This window comes from Crinia signifera, chromosome 5 (genome assembly GCF_055691185.1).
Source record: "Crinia signifera chromosome 5, ASM5569118v1, whole genome shotgun sequence".
Taxonomy (NCBI): domain Eukaryota; kingdom Metazoa; phylum Chordata; class Amphibia; order Anura; family Myobatrachidae; genus Crinia; species Crinia signifera.
In genome coordinates, this window is record NC_139221.1 from 266,534,992 (window position 1) to 266,547,510 (window position 12,519).

The 12,519-nt window shown below is 46.2% G+C and overlaps 1 protein-coding gene across 1 annotated transcript in view; it reads left to right on the top strand.

Moving 5' to 3' along the window:
• The window catches only part of VIPR2 (vasoactive intestinal peptide receptor 2), a 117,469-nt gene that overhangs the window by 89,228 nt on the left and 15,722 nt on the right, over positions 1-12,519 (top strand). Inside the window, exons 7-9 of the mRNA XM_083188992.1 lie at positions 302-452; positions 9,598-9,658; positions 9,740-9,809. Coding sequence (XP_083045118.1) covers positions 302-452; positions 9,598-9,658; positions 9,740-9,809 — 282 coding nt within the window. The remainder of the gene's footprint in view (positions 1-301; positions 453-9,597; positions 9,659-9,739; positions 9,810-12,519) is intronic.

Genomic DNA, 12,519 nt, shown 5'->3' on the forward strand with positions numbered 1-12,519 from the left:
TCTTTTATATATTTAACACACTTGGAGGAAGCTTTAAAGACATCTATACTTTGTGAATAAAAAATAATACATATGTCTTATTATTTGTACTATTTGCAATTATGTTGGTTGTAATAATTAGTTTTTTCATATGTGGTGTAATTGTTACTTACATGCTAAAATCTAATCAGTATATTTACCAAAAAATAAATAAATTATACATAGAATACATAGAAATGATATAGCTCATTGTTTTCTGTTGCCGCATTTAAAACCGATATAACGTAATGTTACTAAGCAATGTACTTTTGTTTTATTACAGGTTGGGTGTAAGATTATTTTAGTATTTGTTCATTACTGTGTAACGGCAAATTTCTACTGGTTATTGGTTGAAGGACTTTACCTGCACACACTTCTTGTGGTCATATTTTCTCCTAACAGACATTTTACAATATATCTGATGATTGGATGGGGTAAGTTATTCATACTGGGTTTTTTTCTTCTCTATGGCTCTTATTTTGTATCATAAATGCGCACAAGGCAATTTCACCCCTTTTTCTAAGCAATCTGGTTAGACCGCTTTGAAATTAAGTACAGATCGCTCAGTGTGTATGCCCCCATCACCTGACTAGATCTTGACTGCATGCAGTGAAAATCCAGTCAGATCGCCAGTGTTCTCGCACAGATCGCTCAGCACACATCAATGGTGCATAGCTGAGTGATCTGTGGTAAACTAGCTGAATTTACACAGTGTGTGTCATCATTTACTCAGTTTGTGATTGTTTTCACTCCTTAGCCATCAGGAGGCTGCATTTGTGACTGGTGTAATTGTAAAAGTTGTTTGTGGTCACTGCAAATACACTGATAATAACTGTGTCTCAGTTATTGCAACTGTGAAATAAACCATATGTGTTTTTTTGTGTTTAAAAAGTCATTTAATACTGCAAACAATTTTTTTTTCACATATAAAAGTCCATACACACTGGGCAACTTTGAGCTGCAAGTAGCTCAGTTTTGTCTTTTGAGCTACTTTCAGCTCAAAAGCTGTCCAGCAATGAGCAGTGAGCGCTGATGCACGTATCCACATCATCGCTGGCCCTGCCACTCATCTTCTGGTATTACCAGCAAATGAGCAACAGGGTGGATGGTTTTGGAAAGTCGTCCACCCCTGGGAAAATCACTAAAACAGGCAAAAATCGCTCAGTGATTAAAACTGATTAATATTTATTATTATTGTTATTTTATTATTATTGTATTACTTTACATGTATTCCGCGTCCGTTCGCCACGCTTCGGGCTCGGTGACTCACTGCGCTCGCCACACTATCTAAAATCAACTCCACGCCGACGTGGATGGTGGGGGTATGAAAAGGTCAGAGGATGCATACCGCCGCCCCTCACGGGCTCGCTGCGCTCGCCACGTTTCGGGTTGGCGTTAATAGTGGGGGTGTCCTGGGGGTGCTTTTAACATTGTAAGCACCCATTACGGTGCTTATACAATTAATAATCTTATAGCGGGTCCATTTAACATTGAACGCACCCATTAGGGTGCTTATACAATTTAAAATCGTATACAATCGCATTGTATGCCATATACAATGGTATACAATTTTAAATTGTATAACATCGGGTGCCATCGCGTCGCATCGCATACCATTGAAAGGCTTATGGTATACGATGCGATGGGCACCGTGCTAGGAAACAAGTACCAAAATGTATAAATGTTCTTTGGGTACTTGTTTCCTAGAACGGCGCCCATCGCGGGCATCGCATGTACATCGCATGCCATTATAATGGCATGCGATGCGACCAATGCGATGTCCGCGATTTTACATAGAAATGCATGGTAAAATGCAAATCACGTCGGTCGCATCGCATGCGGCCAAAAAATCGCATACGATGCGACCGACGCGATTATCGATTTTACATAGGGAACAATGTTAAATGGCCCAATTGACCCGATTTCACATAGGGAACAATGTTAAATGGCCCACCCTGAAATAGCCATCCTGAAGTGTGAAATGGCCCCCCCAATTGTTAACGCCACCCCACGATCAACGTGAACCCGAAGCGTGGCGAGCGCAGCGAGCCCGCGAGGGGCGGCGGTACGTGTCCTCCGACCTTTTCATACCCCCACTATCCACGTCGGCGTGGAGTTGATAATAGAAAGTGTGGCGAGCGCAGCGAGCCACTGAGCCCGAAGCGTGGCAAGCACAGCGAGCCCCGCGAGGGGACGCGGATACCCGTGAAGCCCGCAAGGGGATGCGTATAGCTGTGAAGGTATCCGCGTGCGCTCGCCACGCTTTGGGCTCGGTGGCTCGCTGCGCTCGCCACACTTTCTATTGTCAACTCCACGCCGACGTGGATAGTGGGGGTATGAAAAGGTCGGAGGACGCGTACCGCCGCCGCTCGCCACGCTTCAGGTTGACGTTGATTGTGGGGTGGTGTTAACAATTGGGGGGGGGGGCATTTCACACTTCAGGGTGGGTATTTGGGGTCTGTGGGCCATTTAACATTGTTCCCTATGTGAAATCGGGTCAATTGGGCCATTTAACATTGTTCCCTATGTAAAATCGCGGTAATCGCGTCGGTCGCATCGCATGCGATTTTTTGGCCACATGCGATGCGACCGACGCAATTTTTTTCCTTGCGATGCCTAAGATCAAAATCGTGGGCGCCATTCTAGGAAACAAGTACCGTTCTTTGTTTCAGTAATCTTGGTAAGATGTTTATTACATAAGGCGTCATGTATAAAGTTTGTATTATTTATCTTAGAAGCCACTGTGAAGGAATTGCATTGGCGATAAGTGAATTGTGACATCCTCTACTCCACAGTAATTAATGTACATTTTAGCCCTATTGTTCCCTATGTATGTCTGTATTTCCCAGGACTTTATTAATGTAAGCATTATACCATTGATACCATTTGCCCGTGCCCTGACAGGAAAAGGGTTATCATAAACTGTCCTCCCAAAAGGCAATCTCCACAGGGGGTGATCCAATTACCCTGCTATTTTGCTGCTATTTACAGGAAAGAGATAGCAGAGGAACCATCTCCACAGGGGGGTTTACAATTCTTTGTAAACCTCTGGGCTCTAGCAGACTTTGTGGAACCAGACACAGCAGGGGTTGGGAGCAGCAGTTGGACAACTGTGGATTGAAGGTGGGATATACCTTATGCTTGAATCCACCAATCAGGAAATTGGGCAACCCCACAGATGATGCGATCACCGTGGGAATTTGAAATGTTTTAAAAAGTGTTTTTTGGTCAGACCAGAGAGAGCTGAAGGAGAAGAGAGGAGGAAGGAGGTTAGTCGCAGTCTTAAGGTTCAGAGGTATGCTCTACCTGTGTCTTGTGGAACGCCTCATCCTCGCTTCTGTGGAGTTGCCAGTGTTTTGTGGACTTATACAGTTTTCTGCTATCACAGCTGTGTGGACAAGTGATAGTTTGCCCTGTGGAACTGATCTGGGACTGTGACTATACAAGGACTGTCTGTTTGGGCCTGCTACCTGAATATCTTTCTACTCTGCAATTTACCTTTGCCACTGTTTATTGTCTATTTGTGCGTGCTGTGGAAAATAAACCATTCTTCTGGTTTCATCTGCTCGGTGTCTGAGTGATTGAGGAACTCGTACCCTCACATTTGGCGGCAGCAGCGGGATCACTCAGACACCAACCTTCGAGCAACGAGTCATAAACACCTCAGGGAATGGATCCAGCACCACTATGCTACCGATACAGCAAAAAGGATCAACTGCAGGATCTGTGCCGTACGAGGCAGATTGAGTTTGAGGCATTGGACACCAGAGCAGCATTAATGGCAAAGCTGGCACAATGGGACCAAGAACACCCTGGACAGGAGGACGATGAGGACCCCGTCCTAGAGCGGAACGAGGTGCAGGGGGCCAACAGGACAAATGCTTCAGGGGCTGCGCTGCCTGTTGGAAATGCAGATCAGTTGCAGGACTTGCTGGCAGCTCTGGGACAAGGAGCCTCAGTTTTGGGAGCTGCATTGGGGTTGCAGTCCTCTATTCCCACTACGGCAGCATCAGTAAGCCAGGTGGCCAGGCTGAGATATAATGACATCCCACCTTTTGATGATGCCGGTTCGGATATTGATACCCATTTGCAGATGTTTGAATCTGTTATGACTTTGCATGGAATTGAGGCAGCAGAGTGGCCTCGATTTCTGTTCCCCAGTCTGAGAGGAAGGGCTCTGGAAGCATTCCATGCCCTGAGCCCAGAGCAGGTGCTGGTATATGAGGAGGTACGAAGTGTCCTGCTTGCTAGATATGCGGTGACTGCTGAATCATACCGTGTGAAGTTTCGCACCATAACCCGAAAAGGCGATTCTTCATTTACAGAGTTTAATAACCTGTTGCGGAGGAACTGTGATAAGTGGCTGTCCGTGAAGCAGGCCCTTACTGTAAAAGATATTAAAAATGCTTTTATCTTGGAGCAGCTGCTGAACAAGATGCCTCTTGAGATCAGAGAATGGGTAGCAGATCGGACCCCTACCACCCCCGAGAAAGCGGCACAACTAGCGGACGAGTTCACAGCTAACAGGCCTCGGTGGAGAGGGACCAACATCGAGGAAAAGACTAATCTCCGACGGGCCCAGCCAGATCGGGATCTACCGGCGGCCCCCCAACGCCCAGCTCCACAGCCCCCCAACCCCCGGCCTTGGGGACCCGAGCTACCAGGAGCCCGTCGCTGCTACAACTGTGACAAGGTGGGTCATGTCCGCCGAGATTGCCCCCGGGGAAGAGGACCATTTCCAGGTGCCCGACATGCCTTGCCTCGAGTAGCTGTGTGCCAGGAACCATCATTTGGGGGAGGGGGAGGGGAGTACTGTCCTGATGCGCCAGAGGCGGAGGAAGTAGTATACCAGGTGGAGGTGGTAGCAGCTATTGGAAAAGCCACCCCGGATAACATGAAGCCACATCTACAGCCTGTAAAAGTTAATGGGAAGGAACTGCAGGGGTTAAGAGATTCGGGTGCCTCCATCACCCTTATCCGCCCAGAATTAATCCCCCCCTGCCAACTACTGAAGCAACGGAAAATTAAGATCTCCATGGCAGGGGGGCAGATCACTGTCATCCCCATGGCCCGGGTACACTTGGATTGGGGTCAGGACTCTGGGGAAGTGAACGTGGGACTTCTGGAAGGGCTCCCCACCCATGTTATTCTAGGAAATGATTTGGGTGGTGGATTGGCCAGTTGTTTCGTGGGAGCTATCACCCGGAGCCAGTCACAGGCTGGAGAGATAGCACCTGAGGGCCCTCTCCCGCCAGCACCAGGAATTACTGCTACAGCCCCTGAGCCACCGCCGGTGAGTAACATGGTACCAGACTTGCTTGACTGTGACGTGAATCTGGGGGAGGTAGATAGAGTGGAATTTAGGGAAGCCCAACAAACAGATCCGTCCCTAGCTAGCCTCCGCAGGGCAGCAGGACGGAGTGATTGGGGAACTCAGGAGGATCGCATTCAGTGGGAGGAGGGGAGACTGTACAGGGTGCCAGCAAAAGCAGACCCATTAGAGCCCGAAGTCCCTAGGAAACAGTTAATTGTTCCCCAGCAGTACCGTGCGCGATTGCTAGCACTTGCCCATGACATCCCCTCAGCAGGCCATTTAGGGATTCGTAAAACCCGGGCCCGACTGCTGCGGCACTTCTTCTGGCCAGGAATAAACCAGGAGGTAAGACAGTATAGAGAGTCATGTGGGGTCTGTCAACGCCTCGGGGGACCCCCACGTCGTGTCCCCCTACAACCCATGCCTGTGATCAGTGAGCCATTCAAGAGAGTGGCCATGGACATTGTTGGGCCTTTTAAGAAACCGAGCAGAACAGGAAAGAAATACATACTGACTGTGGTTGACTATGCGACTAGGTACCCAGAGGCGGTGGCGCTGGCATCCATAGATGCTGAGCATATTGCCCAGGCTCTCATGGATATCTTTAGTCGTGTGGGATTTCCCGAAGAAGTGGTCACCGACCAAGGTGCGCAATTTCAAGGGGACTTACTGCAGACCATATGGGCCAAATTTGGGGTCCATCCCTTTCGCACTACTGCCTATCACCCCCAAACAAACGGATTGTGTGAGCGATTTAATGCGACCCTTAAGCAGTTGCTACGGGCATATGCTGAATCAGAGGGGGGAGACTGGGAGAAATCCTTGCAACAGCTTCTATTCGCATACCGCGAAGTAAGGCAAGATTCTACCGGGTTCTCCCCTTTTGAGTTACTATATGCCAGAAGGGTCCGGGGTCCTCTCGACTTAGTCAGGGAAAGCTGGGAAGGATCATTCCAGGAACCGGAGGTTCCGGTCTTAGAATATGTGGCCCAAATGAGGGAGAGACTGCAAAGGCTAATGCAGCTGGCGCATGACCATATGCTGGAGGCACAGGGAAGGCAGTGCAAGTATTACAACCAGCATTCACGTGAACGGGAGTTGGAAGTGGGTCAGAAAGTGATGGTACTGGTACCTGTACGAAAGCACAAGTTACAGGCGACCTGGGCAGGGCCATATACTGTAGTGGACCGACAGGGGCAGGTAGATTATATCATTGCCCTAGATCAAACCGGGAAGCGGGTGGGCACCTACCACATAAATAGATTAAAAAAATATGTCACCAGGGAAATAGGGGCTGTGGCAATCTGCTGCCCACCAATGGATGACCCAGAGACTGACCCCATCCCTGACATTCTGGCAGCAACCAAGAAGGATGTGGGGGTGGAGGCCGTGCCCATAGGCACACAGTTAACTGAAACCCAGACCCGACAAATGAGGGAGGTTTTGGAGCTAGTGGGGCCTCAGTTCACTAGCAGGCCAGGACGCACTCATGTAGCAGCCCATCATGTCGACACCGGAGCAACTCGGCCCATTAGGCAACCAGCATATCGGCTGAATCCCGAGGTGCTCAATATGATGAAAAAAGAGGTAGACGAAATGCTGGCGCTTGGGGTCATTGTGCCATCAAATAGTCCCTGGGCCTCCAGCGTGGTCTTAGTGCCCAAGAAGGATGGGAGTACACGCTTCTGCGTGGACTATAGGAAGCTGAATGAGGTGACAGTGACAGACGCATACCCCATGCCCCGGGTAGATGAGCTGTTAGACAGGTTGGGGATGGCTCGCTATGTGTCCACCCTGGACCTTAGCAAGGGGTACTGGCAGATACCCCTTACCAGAGAGGCACAGGAGAGGTCAGCGTTCAATACCCCATTTGGGCTTTTTGAATTTACTGACATGCCCTTCGGGATGAAGAATGCCCCTGCCACCTTCCAGCGTACAGTAGATCGCATACTGACAGGGTGTCAGGAGTTTGCCCAGGCCTACCTGGATGATATAGCAATTTTTAGTGAGACCTGGGAGGATCATCTGCAGCATGTAGCCCAGGTTTTAGCAGAGATTAGCCAGGCAGGGTTGACAATCAGACCGGATAAGTGTCAGATGGGGATGGCAGAGGTGCTGTACCTTGGCCACAGGGTTGGGGGAGGCCGTATTCGTCCAGAACCAGCAAAAATTGAGGCCATTCTGAAGTGGCCTCACCCCACTAACCAAAAACAGGTACGTGCCTTCCTGGGCACAGCGGGGTACTATCGTAAATTTGTTCCTCAGTACAGCACCATTGCCAAACCACTGACTGACCTAACGACCAAAAAGTACACCCGAAACATTGACTGGACCCCTGACTGCGAGCAGGCTTTCTCCCAGCTTAAGGACATCTTGTCCCGGTCCCCAGTGTTAGCCGCCCCTGACTTCCGCCGGCGGTTCATTGTGCAAACAGATGCTTCAGCTTGTGGAATAGGAGCTGTGCTAAGTCAAATAGGGGAGGATGGGTGTGAGCACCCAGTTGCCTTTATTTCCCGAAAACTAGTTGCCCGCGAGATAGCCTACGCCACCATTGAAAAGGAGTGCCTAGCCATCGTCTGGGCACTAAAGAAGTTGCAGCCCTATGTGTATGGGCGTGAGTTTTCAGTGGTAACAGATCATAACCCCCTTAGTTTTCTACAACGTACAGCTGGAGACAATGGACGGTTACTGAGGTGGAGCTTAGCCCTACAACTGTACAACTTCTCTATTTCTCACAAAAAGGGTAAAGATCATGGAAACGCGGATGGCCTATCCCGTCAGCAGGAACCAGACCCAGTGCCACCTAACACCAGGAGACCAGCCCTTGCCATTACCCAGGACACCAGGAACATGGACTAAAATGTGGGGGAGGAAATGTGAAGGAATTGCATTGGCGATAAGTGAATTGTGACATCCTCTACTCCACAGTAATTAATGTACATTTTAGCCCTATTGTTCCCTATGTATGTCTGTATTTCCCAGGACTTTATTAATGTAAGCATTATACCATTGATACCATTTGCCCGTGCCCTGACAGGAAAAGGGTTATCATAAACTGTCCTCCCAAAAGGCAATCTCCACAGGGGGTGATCCAATTACCCTGCTATTTTGCTGCTATTTACAGGAAAGAGATAGCAGAGGAACCATCTCCACAGGGGGGTTTACAATTCTTTGTAAACCTCTGGGCTCTAGCAGACTTTGTGGAACCAGACACAGCAGGGGTTGGGAGCAGCAGTTGGACAACTGTGGATTGAAGGTGGGATATACCTTATGCTTGAATCCACCAATCAGGAAATTGGGCAACCCCACAGATGATGCGATCACCGTGGGAATTTGAAATGTTTTAAAAAGTGTTTTTTGGTCAGACCAGAGAGAGCTGAAGGAGAAGAGAGGAGGAAGGAGGTTAGTCGCAGTCTTAAGGTTCAGAGGTATGCTCTACCTGTGTCTTGTGGAACGCCTCATCCTCGCTTCTGTGGAGTTGCCAGTGTTTTGTGGACTTATACAGTTTTCTGCTATCACAGCTGTGTGGACAAGTGATAGTTTGCCCTGTGGAACTGATCTGGGACTGTGACTATACAAGGACTGTCTGTTTGGGCCTGCTACCTGAATATCTTTCTACTCTGCAATTTACCTTTGCCACTGTTTATTGTCTATTTGTGCGTGCTGTGGAAAATAAACCATTCTTCTGGTTTCATCTGCTCGGTGTCTGAGTGATTGAGGAACTCGTACCCTCACAGCCACTAAGAGGCGATTAAAAAAAAAACCTTAACTCTTTCTAAACCATTGGCCACTATTACATTTATGTATGTGTTCATGTATTATAACCAGAGATGTGCACGATCCCCCATGTTTTTTTTTTTTTTTTCTAATTCATAATCATGTTTCGATTTTGGAAAAAAAAAAAAAAAACACTCAAAATGTTTTGGTTCAGGTTCAGTTTTTTTTTTTTCTCTTTTCAAAATTTTTTTTCTCTTTTTAAAATCATTATGAAATTCAAATTAAAAAACGTAAAATCATGTAATTTTTGCAATTTAAAATTTTGGATTTGAAATCTCAATTTTGATCCTCCGGATAGTATCTTCATGGGATATCTGGAAGGGGTTTTTGGTTTGGTTTGGATCCACAAAATTTGGGTGTATTTGGATTACTGGAGAACCGAACCACACATCACTAATTATAACATGTCTAAAATGGAAATATTATGTTATCCAAGCATGATCATCATTTCAACAGTTAATTGTTATTGTTATTTTTATGTTCCATAGGTATTCCTACTATATGCATTGTTGTATGGCTAGTGACGAGAATTTATTTAGAAGACACTGGGTAAGTTGAGTGCTGTTTTATTAAGAAGCTTAATTGTTCATGTATTTAACATGCATATTTGACATGAGTTTTATGTTGTAGATGCTGGGATACAAATGATCGCAGTGTTCCTTGGTGGGTTATAAGAATACCAATTATCATTTCCATTATTGTGAGTAAACTTTAACAATCCTTCTAATAACCTGCATATTTATTTATTTATATTTATCATCATGGTAATATTACATAGCAATTATTCTCATTATTAAACATAACTATTTATTATTTATTTATTAGCAGTTTCTTATATAGCGCACACAGATTCCGCAGCGCTTTACAGAGAATATTTTGAACATTCACATCAGTCCCTGCCCCAGTGGAGCTTACAATCTATATTCCCTACCACACATATACACGCGCACACAGACATTCTAGGGTAAAACATTTTTGGGAGCCAATTAATCTACCAGTATATATTTGGATTGTGGGAGGAAACCGGAGTACCCGGAGGAAACCCACGCAAGTATGGGGAGAATATACAAACTCCGCACAGTTAAAGCGATGTTGGGAATCGAACCCCTGACCACAGCACTGTGAGGCAGTAATGCTAACCATCCGTGCTATTAATAAAGTGATAATTTGTTAAAAGTACATGACACAAACTCTGCAGCTCTAGTCAAATCTGTCTGACCTGGAGCTGGGTATTCTCTTTTCTCTATATATTTTTAAAGACAAAAGATAACTGGAGGAGAGCATAGGTCACAGGCTGGTGTTTGCAAGCATAAGATAGTTCCTGTAAAGGAACTCATTGGTATCCTCTTCACACTCACATTTAATTATAACACTTTATTTTCCTCTTCTTTCTCTGTCTCTACTGTGCTTTTCTCTTTCTCCGTACCCTTTGGCCCCCAGGTTACATTTGTGCTGAACAGTGTATTAGATAACTTTTAATATATACCAATAAAAATTATATAATTTTAACAGAACAAGTTAGTGCCCCTAAAAAGTTATCTTTTTTCTTTCAAAATATATGGTTATCCATAACTCTAGGGAGCACCGCCAACAAATCTATGTGGTAGATTTATCATTATGGTGTTAAGGTTCCTTATGGACGCAGGTTCGGTTCACCACTTTACCGTGGTGAAGCTCACCTGCAATTCGCCCTAATGTATGAACAGAGTGGTCATCGTTATGGGAGTGCGTTATACCCTGCTGCCGGGGATACGCTGCCTCCCATAACGTATTGTGTGCTCCCGTCCCCCTGTGTTATCTGCGCATGCGCCGGATACCTTTGTCTCGCGATGTGTAGCCGGCACATGCGCAGATTACACAGCCGGACGTCGGGGAGACGGATGAGCAGGCGCCGTGAGTAGAAGGCGGCACTGCTCGTGACCTCAGACGCCAGCTACTCAATGATGACAGCAATAAAGTTTATTGAAAGGAACAAAAAATAATAATAAAGGAGACAAGCAAGTTTGCAAGATCATTCTGGCGTTATGGAAAGCAACACCCAGATGAACGGAGGGAGATAAAGAAGTTTCATAATTTCGGTAGGACTCTTGAGCGCTGTACTAAAACTAGTACATGCGCTAAGTCACTGCCCCGCACCGACGCCATTAAAGGACACACACAGCGGGTTTGATATATGTGGGGAAGCGCTATCCCCTGCTTTAACACAAGGGGATAGCGCATATGCCCCACAGCACCAGTTGATAAATCTACCCCTCAGTGAGGTATCTGCACCTATATTTATACATAAGTTGGTCCATTTATTCACTTTAATTTAATTGTCAGTGCAAGCCATGGCTTTTTCTTGCTTTTCTCTTTTCTGTGTCATGATTCCTTTTGGCGATGCTGATAACAGAAGATACTCAACGTGCATTTCCCATTGAGTTCAATTACCTCTATAGACAGATCCCTTGAAGCTACAGGGCCTGATTCAGAAGAGGGCACAATGCGGATATTTTCGACAATGTTTACTACATGTGCCATGATGGTGGTTATAGTGAGGTTTTGGACACAGATTCATTGACACATAGTGAGCGAAGTAACATGGGGTGGTGAGTAAATTGCAGGGGTGTCAGAAACATTTTGGGGAGTATCACAACCAGCGACTGTATCTTTATACACAGTGGAAATGTTCCTATCAACATAATTCTTAAGGACATTCTTTACAACCATAGAAGTGCTCAGAACTTTGATGGTGCGACCAATTTGCATCCAATGTGTTGTGTCTTTGTCTGCAATTGGTGCAATTAGGATTTTAGTGGTGGGTTCCTCAGTAGAAGAGCAACTTTTTTAATTGGTTTATCTTCTTTACTATGGTGCATGCAAAAAGGCGTAGTGGCAACCCTGCATAGGATTTAATAGAAGCATTAATTACATTTCTATTGGCTGCAGTGGAGGCACTTAATTTCTTTATTGGAGTTAAAATACTCCTGTAATGTAAATATTTCTCCCTCCCCTCTCATGCCCCTCTCACCATCAGCCACTCTCATACCAGTTGTTCCTAGAGTTTGGTAGTCTCATTGATAGACTGTGATAAAAATGCCACACCCTCCTGGAGTCTGGTGGTCTCACTGATGGAATGTGATATAAATGCTGCTCCCTCCATCCTCCAATCTCATACTACTGTGGTCTAATGGTTGCACTGATGAGCTGTAATATAAATGCCACTCGGTCTGTCCTCCAATCTCATACTAGCCGTTCCTGTGGGCTCACTGATGGGATGTAATAGAAAAGCCACTTGCTTCATTCTCCACTCTCATTCTAGCCTTCCTGTGGTCTGGTGGTCTTACTGATGGACTGTAATATACTGTACATGTTACTCCTTCCATCCTCCATTCTCATACTAGCCTTCCTGTGATCTAGTGGTCTCTCTG